This window comes from Trichosurus vulpecula, chromosome 4 (genome assembly GCF_011100635.1).
Source record: "Trichosurus vulpecula isolate mTriVul1 chromosome 4, mTriVul1.pri, whole genome shotgun sequence".
NCBI lineage: Eukaryota > Metazoa > Chordata > Mammalia > Diprotodontia > Phalangeridae > Trichosurus > Trichosurus vulpecula.
This window is the reverse complement of record NC_050576.1, coordinates 70815474-70838409: the sequence shown is the minus strand read 5'-3', so window position 1 is coordinate 70838409 and position 22936 is coordinate 70815474. Positions and strand designations below refer to the sequence as shown.

At 39.1% G+C, this 22936-nt stretch overlaps 1 protein-coding gene across 1 annotated transcript in view; it reads right to left on the bottom strand.

Annotated features, from left to right (window-relative positions):
• PAPPA2 (pappalysin 2) overlaps nucleotides 1-22936 on the bottom strand; it is a 393032-nt gene that overhangs the window by 109559 nt on the left and 260537 nt on the right. Inside the window, exons 14-16 of the mRNA XM_036756565.1 lie at nucleotides 11260-11431; nucleotides 2983-3160; nucleotides 1769-1982 (exon numbers count right to left, since the gene is read on the bottom strand). Coding sequence (XP_036612460.1) covers nucleotides 1769-1982; nucleotides 2983-3160; nucleotides 11260-11431 — 564 coding nt within the window. The remainder of the gene's footprint in view (nucleotides 1-1768; nucleotides 1983-2982; nucleotides 3161-11259; nucleotides 11432-22936) is intronic.

The following is a 22936-nucleotide window of genomic DNA, read 5'->3' as shown; positions in this document are numbered from 1 at the left end:
AAATGAATGTTTCTATAGATAGCAGTTATAAATTCCAGAAGGAAATAATCAAATAGGAAGCACCATTCAAAATAAGTACAAAGATATGAAATATCTGAGTGTCAATCTAGCAAAGCAAATTCAATACATGAAGACACATAATTACAAACTATCCCTTAAGGAAGCAAAGAACCATTTAAGTAACTGGAGAAATATTCAGTGCTCATGGCTAGGCTGTGCCAATATAATCAAAATGACGATATCTCCAAAATTAATTACAGATTTAGTCTATATCAAACTACCAAGAGGAAACTTTCATTGAGCTAGACAAAATAATCACAAAATTCCTCTGGAGCAATAAAAAGATCTAGAAAGGAATGTAATAGAAAAAAAGAATAAAGTCAGAATATCACTTGTAGACCTCAAATTATATCAGTTATCAAGATTATTTCATGAGAATTTGAAAATATCAACGTAATAGGCTAGAGGAAAAAGACTCAGAAATAATTTAGTGTCTAATGAACTCAGTAACTTAAGTGTTTAATAAACCTGAAAACATAAATTACCTAGGGGGAAAAACCCTCCCTATTTAACAAGAATTTCTGAGACTGCTGGAAAGTAGTCTGGCAGAAATCACCAACATCTTACACCATATGCCAGAATACTCTCAAAATGAATACATGCCCTGAATATTAAAGACATGCCATAAACAAAACAGAAGAGAACCAGATCATGTGTTTTTCACTACTGTGGTGAGGAGATAAAACTTTAGCAAATAAAGAATAAAGGCAGTCACAAAAAAATGAAATACTTTTGATTATACAAAATTTAAAAGTTTTTGCATGAAAAATTAAAACAATTAGTAAGAGAAAGGACATGGTTGACTGGAGGGAAAACTTTGTATCAAATATCTTTTTTGTGAGGATCTTATATCTAAGATAGATAAGCAACTAATGAAAATGTTTAAAAACAAAAGCCATTCCCCAAAATATAAGTGTTGGAAGGATGGGGGAAAGCAGTTCTCAATATAAATACAAACTATTAACAGCCATATTAAAAAAATAAAGACAGCATGGAATAAGTGACACAGAGGTAGTGACGAAGCCAAGAAGACCTAGTTTCAAATGTCACCTCTGATACACAATGGCAGGATAAGCCTGGACAAACCACTACTAATTACTGTAAGTATATGTAACTTCTAAATATTCTAGGGAACCTTGTAAGATTATAAGTTACAGAGGAAGTGTCAACCTGCATTGGTAGAAGGAGTTTTTTCATTAGGGAGTTCCTAATACCAGTAACAGGTCTAGTCTCTATTCCCTAGTCTCTATGAGAGAACATTGCATATTAATACTAAAATGAGAAATATATGATCTTTTACCTAAAACTCAACCATTTTCAAAGATGACAAAAGGGAGTCATTCAATGTTCAAGAAGTTGTAGAGAGACAAGTAGACTAGTGCATTGTAGGTGGGGCTATGAATTGGTCCATCCATTCTAGAAAACAATTTGATATTATGCAAAAAAAATTGGCTAAAATGTCTACATCATTTGACCCACAAATTCCATTGCTAGACATATACACCACAGAGGTCATTGACCAAAACAAAAAGAAAGGCCTTACATAAAACAAAATGTTTATAGCATCACTTTTTTGTAGCAGCAATCAGGAAAAAATTGATGGCCATCAATTATACTCTTCTAAAGTTATGGTTTAAAATTTTATGAATGGAAACAGTAGAATAAAAAGTGAGGACAAGAACAATTGCTGATAATAAGGGTAACTTACTTCCTTTGCTTGCTTTCTGTACTGTCTGCCACATAGTATCCAGCTTCACATTGGTATCGGCAGATGGACCCCACATCATGATTTCCCTGGAGGCAGCGAGGCAGTAGCAGGTTGGCATTAGGTATGACTGGGGGGACATCACATTCTAATTTGCAGTAAGCTTCTGGGAGGGACCAGAGCCCATCCTCAAGGCAGGTCAACCACTGGTTCATTCCTAACTCCAGGAAACATAAAAAGGAGAAGCTCAAATAGAAAGCTGGAAAAATCCATAGTGATTAGAAGAGGATCAATCTGGGGTGGCACAGTGACCTCTCTGGAGTAGGTAACAATGAAAGTGAACACCAAGTCCCATAAGAATTCTTTAATTCTAATCTACAACAAATTTTAACTCACAACAAAATAAAAGCAAGCTTAAATTTCAGGATGCTACTCAAAGGTACAACTAGGGTGAGGTTTCAAGCATATAGTTACAGGATACTAAAATATAAAGGGTGCTGATATATGAATTCCTTTAGAAGGCTAAAAACAACTGGGCTTGAAACAACAAAGCGCCTACTTTACAAGAATAATTAGTTGAAATAGGAAGCTACCAGATGGCATGCTTCCATCTTACCCCCACTGTTACTCTACCCTAAGTGAGCTTTTCATCGCCTTGTTCGAACTCTGCTCACCCATCCCCTACCTCCACATAATTGAATGGGTCCTAAAAAGGTGATTTGAAGGCATGTCTCATGTTTTTCCCAAACATAAAAAAATGATAGCTTTAGCTCTGAATACACTAATTGATAGAACTTGTCTGAATAATGCCAACTTTGTCCTATTAGAGACAGAACACCTATTTTAATTTTCATTATGAGAGAAGGATTAACTGTGTGAGAGAAGGGTTTACTAGATCAAGTTTCACCACACCTTCTCCAAAAATAATCATTGTGGAGTGATTGGCTAAATCACAAAAAGGAATTAAGATTCCCAATTTATTTTGACCTTAAAGAAATAAGGAAGAATAGAACCTTCTCACCAATGGGGATCAAAAATACTATCAATCAAAGAAAAGTGAGAGTACAACAGGGACTTGGAAGAAGGGAAGAGGAAGAAAACAGAAAATGGTAGCAGGGAGTGAGGAAAGGTGCAACACAGGAATAAGATGCAGGGAATTCCTGAATCTGAAATTTCAGGATGATCACATACTTGTATGAATTCCAACTTGATGATACCTTGAAGTTTGGCTGGTGAGATACAGGAGAAAGAACAACGTTTCAGAAAGGCAGTTCCTTCCAGGCAGGAGAAGCTTGCGTAGTACACGTGTGACTGGTCGGGAACACCACAATCAAGGGGGACACAGCTGATAGACTGGTCCCAGAGGCCAGAGGAACATGTGAGTAGAATCTCCTTCTAAACACCGAAAATTTTAAAAGATAGTCAGGACAACGCACAAGCTTGGCAAGAGTCTAAGACAAGGAGTTTTGAGCTCTCTGCCTCAAATTCTTGATATTAATAAAGCTGTATTAACACGGGCCCCAAATACTACTAGATACACCCACAATAGCCAGCAATTTGACCAATCACAGAAGTCATGAAAAGGTGGCTGAGAAAAACACTGTGACATCTTTATTGTCGTACAGATCGAGAACTTTAAAAAAAGCCTCAGAATCATAGAATCTGCACTCCAGCTGTGTTCTGACCAGAGAAAGTATTGTGGAACTATCACATCTCTGCTACTGGACACTAAACTCCTCTCTAAGCAGCCTAAGGTCAGGCAGTGCCTTTTTAGGTTTCCATAATACACTGAAGAATTATAAGGAGGTTGAAATCCATGAAAACCTCCTCATGAACTGGTCTAGCTATTTGCCCCCCATGTTGAACATGGATAAGACTACATTAATCACTACTGCATTGGCAAATGGATATTATTCAATGACCTTTCAATCTTGAGGTCTTTCTGGTTTCCTTTTCTTTCATCATTCATCAATAAGCATTTATTAAATGACTACTATGTATCAAACACTGTGCTAGGCACTAAGGATACAAAAACAAAGCAAAATTAAATGGCGCCTGCCCTTAAGGAGCTTGCATTCTCTTTAGGGCATACAATATGTTCACAGAGCAGTAAACAAAGGATGTGAAAGCATATATGCATATATACATACATACATATGCATATGCATACATATACACACATCATATACATATGCATACACATATAAGTATATAAAATATATACATATAAACATATATGTAAACATATAAAACATACAAACATATGCAAAAACATTAGGAGAGAGGTAGGGTCTAACAACTTTTAAATCAGAAGAAAGCCTCTTGAAGGAGATCCAATTGAGCTAGTCCTTCCAGAGAGTAAGGAATTCCAAGAGGTGGAGGTAAGGTAGAAGAGTATCCCAAGCATAGGGACAGCCTATTCAAAGGCACACTGGCAAGAGATAGGATGTTATTTATGGGGAATAGCAAAAAGGTTTTTTTGACTGGAATATAGAGTGTGTTAGGAGGAGTAATATGGAAATAGAATGGAAAGATAGAATGAAACCAGGTTGTAAAGGGCTTTAAATGCCCAACAAAGGAGCTGGTGTTTTATATTAGAAGCAAGTCAAATCAACAAGCACTTATTAAGCACCTATTTTGTGCCAGGCACTACGCTAAAGTTTCTTGATCATTCCATTGATCAAAACGTTGAAGAGTATAGAGGCAGATGGTGGCACGGTGGATAGAGTGCTCACCTACAGGCAGAAACATTTAGTTCAAATTCACCCTTAGACATTTTTATTTACTAGCCATGTGAACCTGGATAAGTCACTTAACTTCTGTTTGCCTCAGTTTCTTCATTTATGAAATGGACATAATATTAGTACCTACTTTACCGGGTTGTTTTGAGGATCTTGTGAGACAATATTTGTAAAAAGTTCTTAGCCCAGTGCCTAGCACATTCCTTCCCCTTTCCCTATATGCCGAAGAACAGATCTTTGGGTCACTCGTTAGAGATCTCCATCCAAGTTAATATTGGTTATTATGAATGACTATTCTTTTTCTTTCATCATTCCATACCATCTTCAAAGACAGGGGAATTTTCCATTTCTTACTGTAAAATTATTAATCACAAAATCCTGGCTATATTCCCCCTTCCTTCACAAGAGAAGCCCTAGAGAAAATAGCATTTATCAGACTCACCAAAGGCCTAAGGTATAGAGAAGAGACTGTCATTGATAGCATCTTTCTTTTTTTATTTTTTTTGTTTTATTTTTTTGTTTTTTTTTTAAATTTATTTAATATATTTAGTTTTCAGCATTGATTTTCACAAAAGTTTGAATTACAAATTTTTCCCCATTTCTACCCTCCCCCCACTCCAAGATGGCATATATTCTGGTTGCCCTGTTCCCCAGTCATCCCTCCCATCTGTCACCCCACTCCCCTCCCATCCCCCTTTCCCTTCTTCTCTTGTAGGGCAAGATAAATTTCTATGTCCCATTGCCTGTGTATCTTATTTCCTAGTTGCATGCAAAAACTTTTTTTTGTTGTTGCTGTTTTTGAACATCTGTTTTTCAAACTTTGAGTTCCAAATTCTCTCCCCTTTTCCCTCCCCACCCACCCTCCCTAAGAAGGCAAGCAATTCAACATAGGCCACATGCGTATCATGTTGTGAAAGATTAACTATGTTTTGCTCCTTCCTAACCTATCTCCCCTTTATTGAATTTTCTCCCTTGACCCTGTCCCTTTTCGAAAGTGTTTGTTTTTGATTACCTCCTCCCCCTGTCTGCCCTCCCTTCTATCATCCCCCCTTTTTTATCTTCTTCCTCTTTTCCTGTGGGGTAAGATACCCAATTGAGTGTGTACGGTATTCCCTCCTCAGGTCAAATCCAATGACCCCAAGATTTACTCATTCCCCCTCACCTGCCCCCTCTTTCCTTCCTACAGAACCACTTTTTCTTGCCACTTTTATGTGAGATAATTTATCCCATTCTATCTCTCCCTTTCTCCCTCTCTCAATATATTCTTCTCTTATCCCTTAAATTGATTTTATTTTTTTAGATATCATCCCTTCATATTCAACTCACCCTGTGCCCTTTGTGTGTGTATATGTATAATATATGTATATACACACACACATATATATATATACCTATATATATACATACATAGACACACACAAATGTATATATGTGTATACACACACACACACACACACACACACACACACATATATATATATATATATATATATTTATGCATATTCCTTTCAGCTACTATCATATTGAGGTCTCATGAATCATACACATCATCTTTCTATGTAGGAATGTAAACAAAACAGTTCAACTTTAGTAAGTCCCTTATGATTTCTCTTTCTTGTTTACCTTTTCATGCTTCTCTTGATTCTTGTGTTTTAAAGTCAAATTTTCTATTCAGCTCTGGTCTTTTCACTGAGAAAGCTTGAAAGTCCTCTAGTTTATTGAAAACCCATATTTTGCCTTGGAGTATGATACTCAGTCTTGCTGGGTAGCTGATTCTTGGTTTTAATCCTAGCTCCATTGACCTCTGGAATATCGTATTCCAAGCCCTTTGGTCCCTTAATGTGGAAGCTGCCAGATCTTGGGTTATTCTGATTGGGTTTCCACAATACTCAAATTGTTTCTTTCTGGCTGCTTGCAGTATTTTCTCCTTGACCTGGGAGCTCTGGAATTTGGTGACAATGTTCCTAGGAGTTTTCTTTTTGGGATCTATTTGAGGAGACGATCTGTGGATTCTTTCCATTTCTATTTTACCCTCTGGGTCTAGAATACCAGGGCAATTCTCCCTGATAATTTCTTGAAAGATGATATCTAGGCTCTCTTTTTCTTCATGGCTTTCAGGTAGTCCAATAATTTTTAAATTATCTCTCCTGGATCTATTTTCCAGGTCAGTGGTTTTTCCAATGAGATATTTCACATTGTCTTCCATTTTTTCATTCCTTTGGTTCTGTTTTATAACATCTTTATTTTTCATAAAGTCACTAGCTTCCACTTGCTCCAATCTCATTTTTAAGGTAGTATTTTCTTCAGTGGTCTTTTGGACTTCCTTTTCCATTTGGCTAATTGTGCCTTTCAAGGCATTATTCTCCTCATTGGCTTTTTGGAGCTCTTTTGCCATTTGAGTTGGTCTATTTTTTAAAGTGTTGTTTTTTTCAATATTTTTTTCAGTATTTTTTTGGGTCTCCTTTAGCAAGTCATTGACTTGTTTTTCATGGTTTTCTTGCATCATTCTCATTTCTCATCCCATTTTTTCCTCTACTTTTCCAACTCCTTTTTGAGCTCTTCCATGGCCTGAGACCAGTTCATGTTTTTCTTGGAGACTTTTGGTGTAGGCTCTTGCACTTTGTTCACTTCTTCAGGCCATATGTTTTGGTCTTCTTTGTCACCAAAGAAAGATTCCAAAGTCTGAGACTGAATCTGGGTGCATTTTCGCTGCCTGGCCATGTTCCCAGCCAACTTACTTGACCCTTGAGTTTTTTGTTGGGGTATGACTGCTTGTACAGCAAAGAGTACTTTGATCCAAGCTTGAGGGGATGCACCATTGATTTCAGAGCTATTTCTATATAGCCAGCTCTGCCACCCCAGCACTCCTCCTTCCTCAAGAACCACCAACCTGGACCTGATACAAATCTTCAGCAGGCTCTTCACTCCTGCTCTGATTCGCCACTTAATTCCTCCCACCACGTGGGCCTGGGGCCGGAAGTAACTGCAGCTGTAGTTCTGTAGGTGCACCTCCCCCGCTGCCCCTGGGGCAGTGGCCCAACAGCGAACTCTCTGTCCCCCACAGCTTTTCCCACTAACCTTCTCTGTTGTCTTTGGTGTTTGTGGGTTGAGAAGTCTGGTAACTGCCACAGCTCACTGATTCAGGGTGCTAGGGCCAGTTCTGCCCGGCTCCTGGTCTGGCTGGTCCTGCTGCCTCCCATGCTGAGCTCCACTCCCCTCTACTCCATGCGTGATAGACCTCATCCAGCAACCATCCAGGCTATCTTGGGCTGGATCCCTGCTTCCCTCTGCTATTTTGTGGGTTCTGCAGTTCAAGTATTTGTTCAGAGCCACTTTTTATAGGTTTTTGGAGGGACATGGTGGGGAGCTCATGCAAGTCCCTGCTTTCCAGCTGCCATCTTGGCTGCACCCCCAGAAGTCCATTGATACCATCTTTCATCGCATAAAACCATAATAGGCCCAGTGTCATAAGTATAATGACTAGCAAAAGTCACCATAATCCCTTCCTCCTGTGCTTATTTGTAGCCAAGATTTACTGCATATCTGATGTTTCAAATCTGATTCCATAGCTGTCTAATTCAAGGGCAGATAGATACACTTTTAGAAGAAACCATTCCTATCACCTTCCGATTATTGGCCAAACCCTCCCTATAAATACCTCAACTTTGCCAGCCTCAGGAAATGGACAATAGTCAACTGGAGAATACCTCGTCTACCACTCTGTGACAAAGGTCACACCATCGTTTTCAGTCTGTGGCTCTCACCTCTGAAAGGCTCTGACCTACTACCACATTGATAAATGCCATCACTGTTTTTGGGTAGTCTCTCTATCCTTTACCTGAAGTCTGTTTCACACTCTAATTATTGTATTTCCATTGTGAAAATGTGTGTCAAGCTCTGTCTGTGTTGCTTAGATCATCATTCACCTTATTCAACTCTGGGCAACTTTTTTTCTTGATTTTCTTAAGATGTTTTAATGGGCATATGACATTTTCAGTTTCACTTTCCTTTGCTCCAGTCAGTTCTCAAGAAATAAGTTCTTCCATTCTTCTTTTCCAACTCTATTTTTCATGACTTTGTGTTCTGTCCTACTTCCTTTTTTTTTCTCCTTTCTGTGTAACTTATCTGCATTTTTTTATTGGATTCAAATGGACAAATATTTATTCATCACATACTATGTACAAGACACCACGCCCAGGGCATGGAGAATTGAAAAATTAATTAGATGTCACCCTTGCTCTGAACGAGCTTACAATATTATAAGGAAGGTGAGCTGTACAAGTAATTATTCTGCAAGGCACAGTATGTTAAATATAATCAAAAGGCTACTAGAGTTCAAAGGAGGGGTAATTTTAACTTTAAATGTCATAAGGATATTCATGACAATATTAAAATAACACCATTAATAGTCTATTAATATTGAAAATATAATTATACAATGAATTCCTAATAACCTATATTTAAATCAGTATTCTTTAAATAACAATATTAAATTTATTATATTCAATTCTCCCTATTTGGGGATGAAGGGAATTCAGACCTATCATTTCCTTGGCAGAGGGAAATTCCAATATAGAAACTTCCTTTGTCCATGCAGATTACTGATTCATTTGTAATTTATAGCCTTGGTGGTTTGCCTGGGATATTGAGTGACTGGTCTATGACCACACACCTAGCATAAGTCAGAGGTAAGGCATATATAAATGTCAGCTACTCTTATGCTACAATGCCTCTCCATTCTTATTCTGTGAAAATGCCATTTATATGCACAAGGAAAAATTCATGAGCGGAAAGAAGATACTTTTCTATATCTAGTTTTGCCAATGTATCTCAACCTTTATCTAAGTTAGGACTAGCTAGGGGAGAGCAGAAGAGAGTATTACCTTTCTGAATTGTTTCACTGATAGAATCATGGAATAATGGTTTTCTGTGCTATGTATTTGTCTCCAGGCTTTACTTAACCAAAGTTCTGAGCTCCCAAGTTCTGCATGAACCATTATCTGCTGGACATCTCTACCTGGAAGTCCTATTGGCCACCCAGTTCAGCAAATCAAAATTGGATCTCATCTTATTTTCTCCCAAATCTGTTCTTGCTCCAAGTTTTCCCTTTTTCTCTTGAGGGGGCTACCATACATCCAGTCTGCCAGGATTACAACTTCAGAGTCACTCCTGACTCCTCTCTCTTCTTTACCCCTTATATTCAATCGACTGTTGTTGTCTTGCCAATTCTACATCCATAATGTCTTTTGTGTACCCTTTCCAACCACAGAATCTGAACCCTACTTCAGACCCCTTTTCCCCCTAACTTGCACTATTGCAATAGCTTTCAAACTGGTCTCCCTGGATCCACTGTCTTCTCTCGCCAATCCATCCTCCACAAAATACTCTCAAAACACAGATGTGACCATATCACACTCCTGTTCAAAAATATTCAGTGATTCCTTATTGCCTCTCAAATGAAATAAAATTCAAACTCTTCTGCTTGGCACCTAATGTCTCATATAATCTGACTCCCTCCTTTCAGAGTCCTTTGTCCTCCAGGTCAGAGTAATATTATAAGCACCCAAAAGGAGAATTATAAAAGGGTACTTCAGGTCATTCAACCTTGTTCAAGCAACTTAAGCTTCCATTATTCTAGAAACTATAAGTGAAGTTAACTTGGACTAGCAAGCCTCAGAGGCCAAACCATTCTCAGCTTCCCTGATCCTGGAGAAGGGAAGGAAGAGAGAAGGCAAAATTCCTACAAAGAGAAAGTGTGGTCTCTAAGTGGTTCCCCAAGAGGCAAAGGCAGAGGTCTCTTGGCTCCATCCTTAACGACTGGGTGGGGGAAATAAAGAAAGAACAGACATCCCTCGTGCTCCTCAGCACCACTTGGTGTTAACATTAGTTTCCAAGGGATTAGACTTGTTCTGGCTGGCCTCACAGTTTGGGTACTAGGACCAAATATTGGAAGTTGTATGAAGGTAAATTTGAGCTTGATGTAAATAAAAACATCCAAACAATGAGAACTATCCCAAAGTAGGAGAGAATACATTCCCCCTCATCTACTGGAAAGGTGTTTTCTACCCATGATATCCCATAATTTCTTTAGGCATGTGTGATCACTGATTTGAGGGTAGAGAATGGTTTCCTTTGACTTAATATGATGAATTCATTGCATAGAGTTGCCAATCAAATGATTATTGAATGATTGTTTGTAGACTGATTACTGGAATTCATGAAATCTAACCAAAGAGCTAGAGTGAGCCAAGCAATCTCTGCCTAAGCCAATGGATTTGGGGCTTCTCAATAGTGGTGAGAAAGACAAGGACGATTTATTCTTTGTTAAGACTCTTTAAGAGAAAGGGTATTAAACTGCAGAATAGCTGCTTGTCATCTAACCTTTGGCATCTCTGACTACTTTTGTATTCTCATTTCCAAAGCAAACTAGGATGGGCCTGACATCAGACAAGAAAAAACTTAAGCAATGAAAATATGCCAGGCATTCCTACTGTAACACAGGCCTGGCAAGAAATTCACAGTTTATTCAAACAGCAAACTCTCTTATCTCAGAGCCACAGATGGTATATATACAACCTTGCCATCTCTAAAGTCGAGGCCTTCTTTGCAAAGGTCCTTATCTGTTCTTTCACAGGAAGTTTTTTAAATCTCAGAATGAAAGTCAATAAAATGAAAAGTTTCCTGCACCCAGAAATTAATTCTGTGGTCATGTTGACTCTGTAGGTCCCTCCAACCAAGTACTGCCTGACTTACCTGCATGGGCCTTAGTCTCTGCCCACTACTAGCTTGGAGGATGAATCCCCTTTCACAGATGACAGCACATTTCATGTGTCCTGGGCTGCTAGATGTACAATTCACCACATCTGCATGGTCAAGTAGCAATGGCACACAGCTGCCCTGTTCTCCATAAGGCTGATGGGCACAGCTAGAGAGGAGAAAGAAGCAGATATATCTTAAGATTGGCTCTAATTTACCTAGTGGCAACAACATAGTCTTCCCAGCTGTATCTCTTTGGTTCTCTCTAAACAAGAGTAGGAAAATGCCCTGGTTGTATTAAGAGCTGTGTTCTTTAACCCTGCATTATACTTGATGTATTTATTGGGCATAATGTTCATTAAATTACTCCTGAAATTGTCAATGAACAGTTAAGTGAGGTTATCCTACTGTAACAAAGACCCCCCCAAAATTTCCAGGTGTTTCCTATTTCCAGTTTCTCTAATATCATCAATGTTATCATTTCTTATATCACAGTAGTATTCAATCATATACCACAACTTGTTCAGCTGTTTCTCAACTGACAGGCATTTCCCCTAATTTCTAGTTCTTTGGTGAAACCTAGAAGAAAACATTTTGCTTAATGCCCTTCAAAAAAGAAAAGAGTTTACTGAGGGTTAAATGGAGTAGGCACAAGTTTTATCTTTGTAGGCTAAAACAATATCTTTCACATTGAGATATTTTATTTACCTGGGCATTTTCAAGAGACCTTAGAGCCCTTTTGGAAGAGCAAAATGAACCAGATACCAATGTTCCCAAAGTTTTCCTTGGTGGTAGCATTAGACAAAGAGATTTTGTAAGACACCCTCAGATTTTACATGTGTCCTTCCTTATCAGAGCTAGGGATCAATTGATCTATAAGTTGTATTTTGATGATTTTTCAAAAAAAATAGTGATTATTTTTGATTGGCCTGTAGTCTATCAGTGTTAACATTGTCCTGGTCAAGATATCACTCAAGCACCAAAATAGACAAGTATGAGCCTAAAGAATATTGTGTTATGGTGTGTTATATATGTTATTGGGGTGAGTAGTCACCATAATTACACAGTAAAGAAGGCAATAATATGTACACAATTATATACAAACAAGATACATGCTGGATAAACTAGAGCTAATCAATAGAAGGAAGGCAATAGAATTAAGGGGGATCGGGAAAGGCTTCTTATAGAAAGTGAGATTTTAGAAGGGACTTGAAGGAAGCCAGGAGATTGAGTTGGAGAGATGGAGAATTCCAGTCATGGACGACAGTCAGTGAAAATGCAGAGAACTGGAAAATGGAGTGTCCTGTGCAAGGAACAGCAAGGAGGTGTATCCGTAAGGCAAGATTTATGACCTCAAAGATGACCATGAACATGCCTGTATAGTTCGGAATCGCAAAGTATAAGAGATGCTCTAGGTAGAAGGCAGAGGAAGTATAACATTTATTTAGACACCAGAGGATTTGATATAGCAGTAATTGTATTCCCAAACCAGTAAATCCACCTCAATGTCACAACAAGGAAATTATAACACAGTATTACAGGAAGGAACCAAGTCATCCTGTAACCTTTTCCCCTGCTGGGGCCTTCCTGTAAACACTCACGAATCCCAACTGTCCGCTTGCCTCCATTCTCTCCCCTCTCACATCCCTGGTCTCTGCAGCTCCCTGGTTTCCACCTTCCTCTCTGCTCTCTCTCTCTTCAGCTCTGTCAACCTGGAGTTCTTACCCCTTCTTCTTGGGCTGAATTCTGAATTCTGACTTTACAATGGCTACTTACGGGGTATATATACTCTTTTTAGGGCCCAAGGTCTTCACACCCAGTCAGCAAAAGGGTGTAGGCCTGGGGCTTAGTACTAAGTAAAGGGTGTAGGCCTGCCTACAAACAAACTTCTGGTCCAGTTTCCCTTAACTGGCCCCACCTGAGGCCCATTGAATTGGTGGGAAAGATCTTTAATCACTGATTGGCATCACAGGAGGCCAATGTCAGGGTGAAGTGTCCCCTTCACTGGAAAAGAAGACTTCAAACCATCACTGCCACATGTCACAGACATGTTGCAGGAGTGACAGGTGAATGACCAAGAGAAATAAAGTTATAACAGAAAGCCTTCGGGGAACATATCTTTGCCCTTCTACACACCTTGAAAATTGAACAGCGCTCAGTTTCAGTAGGAGCTTAGTAAATATTTATTTTCTTACTACTAAAGTATTTGGAAATGCTGGATAATCAGTTTGGTTCCACTGAGAATGCAGGGGATAATTATTTTAGGTTCCTAACAACATCTTAGATATAGGTGAAGAAGGTCTCTCACTTTGGACAAAGGTTGGCAAAAACTACTGCAGAAGAGTGTGATTAAAGGTGCAGTCTCTGTGGAGCACATGAAGCACGCTAGGTTGACCCACGTGATCAAGGGAGTTTGAGGTGATCAAGTGGTATTCTAACAACTATGCCTCAACAATAAAAACTACACTTCCCTTACTCAGAACTGATTCAATCATGTAGGTCTAGGCATGAAATGTGAGCCAAGGGGATTATCAGAGGCTAAGAAAAACCGACCTTGTGGGTCCTCAAGCAGACCACTCAGGTGTGGCTCAGGAGGACAAAACAGAGCCTAGAACAGCTGGACTTCACTGAAGAATTCCAAGCTGGGCTGGCTGTTTGTCAAACCATTGTTCTGCATTATTTCTCTTTGAAGATCAGCTGGGTTCATTTCCAGAAGTCAAGGATCTTGCTTTAGAAAACAGCTCCAAAGAGCACACCCAAAGAAGCTGTCATCTTTTGCTACATAATGTGCACTCAAGTGGAAAATTCAACCATGCTCTTTCTGAGAATGAGTCCAACCAGAAAAGGTGCAAGGAAGTTAGAATGGAGGTAAGACCAAGGGCTGCCTTAAGTGAAAAGCTTGCTTCTGTCTTGACAGTCTTTCCTGGGTATATTCTGTCTGAATTTATAGGAGGCTTTTATACAGCAGGGATGATAATGACTGAAGCTTGGGAATGAGTATCTCTGCTAAACAACAACCAGGTTAATAGTTATATTCCAGTCATTTGATGAGGAAACTCTGAGGGTGAGGTCTATTGTACCAATGCAGAGCACTTTGCGGGTACTATAGGAAGCAAGATTGGACTAAGCACCTGGACACTGTGGTGTAGTGGGTAGGATTCAGGGAAATTGGAAGTCAAGTACATACTCGGCCACTTGCTATTGCATGGCCCTTCTTTTAATCTCTGTCTGCCTCAGTTTTCTCATCTGTAGTAATAATAATAATAGCAACTACCTCACAGAGTTGTTGTAAAGATGTAAATAAATGTAAAATACTTTGCAAACTTTCTTGTTTATTTTTTACTACTAAAATTTGGGGGCCGGTGGTGCTGGATAATCAATTTGGTGCCACTGAGAATTCAAAGGGTGTTATTGAAGGATAGATGGATCGATAGATCATTTTTTAAGGACTGGTTGTGTATCAACAGAATGAGTGAAGAGCTACGGATAGCCCATTTGCTTCACTGGTATCCTCAGGCTGTTAGAAGTCAAGGACTCTCCCTGCTGCCTTCATTCATATTGGGTGGATTGGCCATAGCATAGCTATGAGAGAACATGGACGAAAGTCAGAGATTGTGCAACCTGAATGGCTTGCAATCGAAAATTGTCGGATGAATTGCCCACTTTGATGAAGCCACGGAGGCATTGAGCTGGCTCAGTTGCAGAAGACAAAGTACAGAACTGAAAGAAGGCACAGCTCAGAGCTCATGTTATGTCATCCACCCCAGGGGTTAATCAAGAGAAGTTCAATTCCAGTCTCTGGTGGCCCCAAAATGAAAGGATCCTCTGGAAAAGAACCTTATTTCCATGAGTATTTTCACTGCAGGAGTGGGGTGAAGCAGGTGCAAAGAGGGCTGTGCACACAACTCACTTTTATGACCTAGGTTGAATAGTGAGTGCTGGTCTGGGAGTCAGAAAGGTCTGTGTTTGAATCCTGCCTTAGACACTTATTAGCTATGTGACCCTGGGCAAGTCACCTACCTCACAATGTTCTTGTGAGGGTCAAATGATATTAAATATTTATATATGTAATATGAAATGATATTATATGTATATATACAGGCATACACATGTATATACATGCGTAGAACCTCATAAGAACTCTGTGAGATAAGAATGTATAGTAGGTAGATTGATAAACAGACAGAACTTTGTAAATTATAAAGGGTTCTCTAGATCAAATCATATATATTTATATATGTAATGTCAAATGATATTATACATATAGATATGTATATATAGGAATATACATGTGTGGATCCTCACAGGAACCCTGTGAGATAGGAATATATAGTAGATGGATAGACAGATAGACAGATAGATAGATAGATAGATAGGTAGATAGAACTTTGTAAATTATGAAAGGTTTTCTAGATCAAATGATTAAATATTTATCTATGCAATGTCAAATGATATTATATAGGTATGTACATGTATATACGTGTGTGCGTATCTTCACAAGAACCCAGTAAGATAGGAATGTATAGTATATAGATAGATAATAGATAAATAGATAGATACATAGATAGATTTATACATACATACATAAATAGAAAGAAAGATAGATAATTAGATAGAGAGGTAGATAGACAGAACTTTATAAATTATAAAGGGTTCTCTAAATGCTTGATATAGGTTAAAAAAAATTTTTTGATCAATGACTCCCACAGTTTATACTTCTCCTGCATTGTGGTACTATAGAAGGAAACCAAATAAAGAAAATAAAACTGGGCTAATGAACATTGTGAGTTCATATACGGGAGCATCAGGTACACCACCATAGCTGACTTCTGACTTATGCTTTCAAGTCTACAAGTATGGAAGAGTAATTGAGGTTAACTTGACTCAGAGTCTGGTGGAAAGAGGCCTGTGGCCTAATTATGGCCTTGTCTCAGAATAGCTCAAAGAGATCAACAGCGTGTCTAAGTAACAATAACAAAATCCAGGAGGCTACATTAGAAAGCCAAGTCTCTTTGAAAATAACTAAGAAATGCTTAAAATATCTGGGAGTCATTTTAAGAGGGCACACTAAAGATTTGTATAGATAAAATTATAAAACACTCTAGGAAATTTTTTAATGACAACTAATTGGAGGTATTTTTTGAACTCATCTGGGCCAGACTAATATATTTTTAAAATTACTATATTATACAAATTAATTACAGTTTTAAATAATTACACATATATCATATAATATATAATTTTAATCTATTACATATCAATCAAACTACCAAGAACCTACAGATCTCCCTCCCAGAAAACATTGTGGAGACTGAGGGTTCACAAGTGGCAATAAGCCATCCCAGAAATGTCTGGATTATCAGGCCGGTGACTGGGCTAATAAATGATACCCTAGGAGCGATGAATGAAGTGTCACGTGACACATAGAGCCAGTTTGTATTTGGTACCTTAGGACAACATTCTGTATTTGGGAGAAGGGGACATATTTTAACTAGAGGACAAAGGCTTTGAGCATTCAGGGAAATCCCTTTCCCCTTGTTCACAAGAGACCCCTGGAGAGTATAGGCAAGAAGAGATCAATTTCTGGAAATCAGTAGGAGCGCAGCGAATGAGATAAGGTGAAACAGGCTCAGATATGCATAGGAGCTGAAGAGAGGCTTGTGCAAATGTACGCAAATATAAGGAACTACTGCATTATAGAAGAAGGGCAGCTAGACAGGGCAGTGGATAAAGCACCAGGCCTGGAAACAGGAAGACCTGAGTTAGAATGTGACCTCAAACACTAGCTGCATGACCCTGGGCAAGTCACCTAACCTTGTTCACTTCAATTCTCTCATCTGTAAAATGAGCTGGAGAAAGAAATGACAAACCACTTTACAATCTTTGCCAAGAAAACCCCAAACGGGTTCACAAAGAGTCAGATACGACTGAAAATGACTGAACAACGACTCCTAACAGCAACAGCTCAGTATAAATACTTATTCAAATTGTAATTTCTGACCTATATGTCATTTGTCCTTTTATGACTTCTCATGGTCAAAGTAAAATACTTTTTTATAATGTTCAGGACAACTGACCTGAGTGTGTTACTGTCAAATATAAAGAGTAGTAAAGTCTATAAGAAGAGTCAGTATTACCATGATACATGAAAAGCCTCAAGTCCAAGGGTTCATAACTTTTTTAATGTCATAGACCTTCAATCTGGGGAAGACTACCAACCCCTTCTCATGATAATTTTTTGGAGGGGGGAAGGCAAGGCAATTGGGGTTTAGTGGCTTGCCCAAGGTCACACAGCTAGTAAGTGTGTCAAGTGTTTGAGGCTGGATTTGAACTCAGGTCCTCCTGACTCCAGGGCCAGTGCTCTATTCACTGTGCTACCTAACTGCCCCCAATAATTTTTTTAATATTTGTAATTGAGGCAAATGATAAAATTCAGTTAAGAATTTAGTGAAAATAAGGATGTGTTTTTTCCCAACTAAGTTCACTGATTCCCTGAAACCAATCCAAGACCCCAGGGTAAGAACCCTTGCTGTATTTTGAGACAGTAGCAGAAAGGGAAGGAGAGCCTGCCATGAAATCACCAGAGCTCTTTCTTTTAATCCAGTGTCTCCCTTCTAGGGAGTGGTCACCTTCCTTTGTATAGGATGCTATAGATTTTTCCACAGTATGTAAGCCATCGCATTTGTCTGTCTGGCTGTGGCCTAAAAGGCCCATTGTTTACTCTTCCATTATGTGGTAAGGAGGGGAAAGACTTTCTTATTGTGCTTCAAAGTGGAGCCACTTCAAAGTCAGTGTAACAAAATCCTCCCCACAGATTATGCCAGCAGGCAGTGCCATGACAATGGAATGGCAGCCATCCCATAGCCACTAGAGGCTTCCTCCTCAGAGTGTGCTCAGCACACTCCCTTGCAGGACTGCTCAGCCACAACTGTCCATGGACATACCGTAAAAGGAGGGGATCTCAAGAAAACAAGAAAAAATGAATTTAGGACAGAAATTAGGCCACAAATTTTAGAAACAACTGTCCCTAGCTTTTGTTCTCTTTGGGTTTCTTCATTAGTTTTCTTTTCAAGAGTTGACAGGCCAAAAGTGACTGAAAACCCCCAGGATTCCTTAATCTGTAGAATGAGGCCAGGTTGCCTAGAAATCTCCTGGAGTCTGGTCCAAGATGGATAAGACAGGACTTTGAAAGCATCTCCACCAGGATTAAGCTGAAGACCTCGATACCTTACTAAATACATCCTGTCTTGCTTCAGAAGTAGGTAGCCATTTCTGAAATGTCCTGGTTTTTTATGATTTGGATTTCACGTCAAATATGAAATGGCCTTTCCAGGGATGTCTCTCTTATGTATTACTCTTGCAAATGTTTGCAAAGGATCATAAAAAGGTTGTTTCCAGAAGGAACTCCATTTCTTTTCCAGAATGGCTACGTACTCTAATAGTTGGCTTAAATTAAAGGGTGCTTCCCTTATTCTAGAGCAGAAATAGACAATGTGTAAAATGAGGGAAACTGTTCTTCCTAATAATACTATCAGTATTTTTACCATTCCAGCACCAACGCCAGAGATGTTGATGGGAAAATGTTTTGCTTCATCCAGTTCTCTGAGGCAAAGGAGTCAAGGGAAGGGACAGGAAGGGAAGGGAAGGGAAGGAAGAAGGGTGGGAGAGAAAAAGGGAATAAGCATGTATTAAGTACTTACGAGTGTCAGGCACTGGACTGAATGCTTTATAAATATTATCTCCTTTGATCCTCACAACACCCTGTGAAGTAGGAGCTATTATTTTCTTCAGTTTATAGTCAAGGAAACTAAGGCAGACAGAGGTTAAGTGACTTGCCCAGGGTCACACAACTCATAAGTGTCTAAGACCAGATTTGAACTCAGGTCCTCCTGAATCCAGGGCATCTAGGTGGCACAGTGAATAGAGTGCTTTGCTCACAGTTAGGAAAATTTGAGTTTAAATCCAGCCTCAGAAACTTCCATTTGCCTAATCCACTGGAGAATGACGTGGCAAACCACTCAAGTCTCTTTTTGAAGAAAACTCCATTGACAGAGGTCCACTGGGTTATGAAGAGTCAGATATAACCGAACAGTAACAACTTCCCGACTCCCTAGGTCAAAGCTCCAGGCATTACACCTCTAGCCGTCTCTTGCACCTTAAGCTCAGGAGGTTTATAGTTCCTGAACATCATAATTAAAGAACTACCACCTCCTCCTTCATTCCATTTAACCTCATTTCTCTTTATCTGTCTCCAGAACACACACACACACACACACACACACACACACACACACACACACGCACACATGTACCACTCTATACTCCCGACTCTGACACATAAGTTTGATAAGTCCACACTTGGGAGGTCTGAATATAGGCCACGTCCTTGTTAATACCTCTTAAAGAAAACACACAGATAGACATACACTGAAATACATGGGTATAACACTTTATGGGGTGCACTTAGACTTACCGTGGTTGGGGGGAAACTTTTGTCACTATTTGAACCAATGCATGCCCTCTAACTTTGTATCAAATGTCAATTCCCGCTCATATGTTTCCTCCAGTTGCATCTTATTCCCCCAAGAATTGTGACTGGGAATATTCAGAAGACATTTGACCATCTATGATAACAAATATTCAGTTTCTTCATCTTCATATAAAGTGATTGGACTAAACAGAAGATCTCTGACATCCTATTACATAATCCTGGTAACATCCTATTAGACTATAATTTTTTTTAAAAAAAAATAAGATAAAAATCCCCAAATCTTTTAGGGTCCATGGGATAAGAAGGTGGTAAGATAATAAATGACAGCTGATATTTACATAGCACTTTAAGGTTTGGAAAATGTTTTAGATATAAACAATCCTGAAAGGAAGGCATTATTATCATCCCTGTTTTACAGATGGTGAAACTGAGATACAACCAATAAATGTCTGAGGATGGATTCATTCCCAGGTCTTCCAGGTTCTAAATTCCATCTTCCATCATCACAACACACTCCCTCTCCCACATAACAACTTTATTACAATTCTACCTACCCAATGAATTCATTGTGTAAATGCTTAGATGTGTTCCTTTCCCTGTGATATTTCCCACTGAAGGAGCAAAGGAGGAACTGGATGTCCAAGATAAGATTGTCTCAAATTTGCGAATTTCCACAGGCCAAGAAATAATCTTTTCTGATATAAGGGAGCTGAGTGTTTCAAAAGGCTTTGCTGACCATATATACATAATAAGTGCAGGGATATGACTAGGCAGGGAGTGAATAACAACCTTGTTCCTGGGTTTGGTTTGCTATCTGTGCTATTTCCCTCTTACAATTCTCTCTTCTGCATAGAATAGTAGAAGGGGTTTTTGATTTGAGAAACTGAGGGATCCTGGCCCCTGAGAGTCTCAGCAATTTGTTCTTTGGAGGGTACCACCCCCCCCAGAGTGGAGGAAGGAAGATTAATACCAGGAAGCCTAAAGAATCCTCACCCTAACAAGGAGTGAGTTTTCTGGGAAAGTTCTAAATCTCGGCAACCAGAATGTTCATTTCAGAAGACAGACTTGACCCTGAGGCACCAAGTTCAACAGAGCAGGGTCCAGCAGAGACTGAATACAAAAGAGATGACTTATCTATCATTCACTATCCAGGAGCAAGCCCAATGAGAGCAATGTGGTGATATCACCAGGCATGACACAGGTCAGCATTTCTTAAGTGCTTACAATGGGTGGACAGGGGCGGGGGGACGTGGAAACAACTAAGCACGTAGCAGACACATACAGAGGATATGGGAAGGCAATCTAAGAAGGGAAGGTATTTGTAATTAAGGGGACTGGGAAGGACCTTCTCCAAAAGGTGGGATTTGAGCTGAAAGAAGTCAAGATGTAGAGGTGGAAATGAGGGAGTAGAAAACTCCAAGTATGGGGCTCAGTCTGTGACATGGCAGAGAGTCAGGAGATAGGAGTCTTGTGTTCATCATACTTCATGTAGGACAGCATTATGCCTCAAGGAGAGTAACATACAAGGACAATGGAAAGGTAAGAAGTCAGCCCTTTATTTTGGAGGAATGAGTGGCCCCATTCATTTATCTTCCCAATATATTTGCCTCCACTGAAAAATGTGGGTGGCCATGTACACACTTTGCGTGTGTGTGTGCCTCTATATGTGTTCCCTATATGTGATCACTCTTCCCAGAAATTGTGTGTGCACTAGTGGAAAGGTGTGACCTAGGTTTTTACTGCTATTTATTTTTTTACCATGCTAATTTATTAAATGTATTGGCTTTGAACTGTATCCTATGGCTGACTAGTAAAGATAATACATTAATGGCCACTTTTAAGCTATGATTTTGACTGGATGGGGACACACAGAGCTTCTTTCAGCTGTGGTGTCCTCATCTGGAAAACTTCATTCTTCTTATTTACAGCCGCCCCCCGCAAAATACCTCTTATTCCTTTTTGCTCCTTTACCTTTCTTTTTCTATGTACATTTTCTCACTCCATATTTTAAGGTATTTACTCATCTACATTTCCTTTAGACTGATAAAATTACTTACTCAGTAACAGTCACATAAGACTAGAAGCATATGTTTAAAACTATTTGATATTTTAAATGAAAAATTTAAAAGCCATCATCAGACAGTTTTTAAAAGTCCCTTTTTATAAAATAGCTCCTAAAAATTCCCCAGATGATAAGTTCACATGTAGCCAAAGTCACACAACTACTGTAAGGAAGGACAGGGAGGTTGGTTGCAAGGGATCTGTCATATTCAAACACACAGCTTGGTACCCACCCTCAAAAGGAAAAGAGGAGCTCTGAATTTAGACATAATACTGGCACTTTCCATTTAAAATGGCCACTTTACCCTCACAGCAATTTCCATAAGTATTTTAAATGCTTATTAATAAAAAATGTGAAGGAATGTTTTTATTTCTTTGTTACATAGTGTTTAGCACATGGTAAGTGCCTTGTAACAGTTTGATAAATGAATGGATGAATCAAATGCATGGCCGGACTTTCATACCTTCATCTCAAATGTACCCTTTGATACTACAGAGCTTTACATTTTTAACAGTTCATTCATAACCACTCTTATTTGATTGCCACAACAATCTTGCAATTATTCAGGACAGGAAGATTTATTCACATTTTAAAAGTCTTGCCTAAAGACCCACAGCAGATTTCCTGACTCTTGGCATTTTGCTCTTTTTGTCCATGGGCTGCAAGGATGCCCATTTGAAGATATCTCCTGGGCACAGAGCCATGGAAAGGGCATTTTTGTTTTGTGACCCTGGGCTTCATTGTCCCCAGTAATGGCTTTAGCCATTGATTTGGGAGCTTTCCTGCTGGCATTGCAGCATCAAAGCGATATAAACTGAAAATGCCCACAAAGAGTTGCCCTACCTTGATTCTTCCATTCAGCTGTAGAATTGATTGTCTTTACTTAGAGCTAAAGAGTTCAAAGTGTTCTGCGCTAGAAGGAAAATGATCTCAGGGCCCTTTCAGAGACCCAAACATTCCATGATTACCACTTGACTGTTCACAACGGACCGGTTTCTGTTGGCTGTTCACAGTCATTAAGGGGCAAAGACGATCCCCTTTTTCACAAATGGGGAGGTATAAAAAAGGGAGGAAGTCACAGAGGAAAACAAGAGAAGCCTTCATACTTTTTGTTCGCTGGG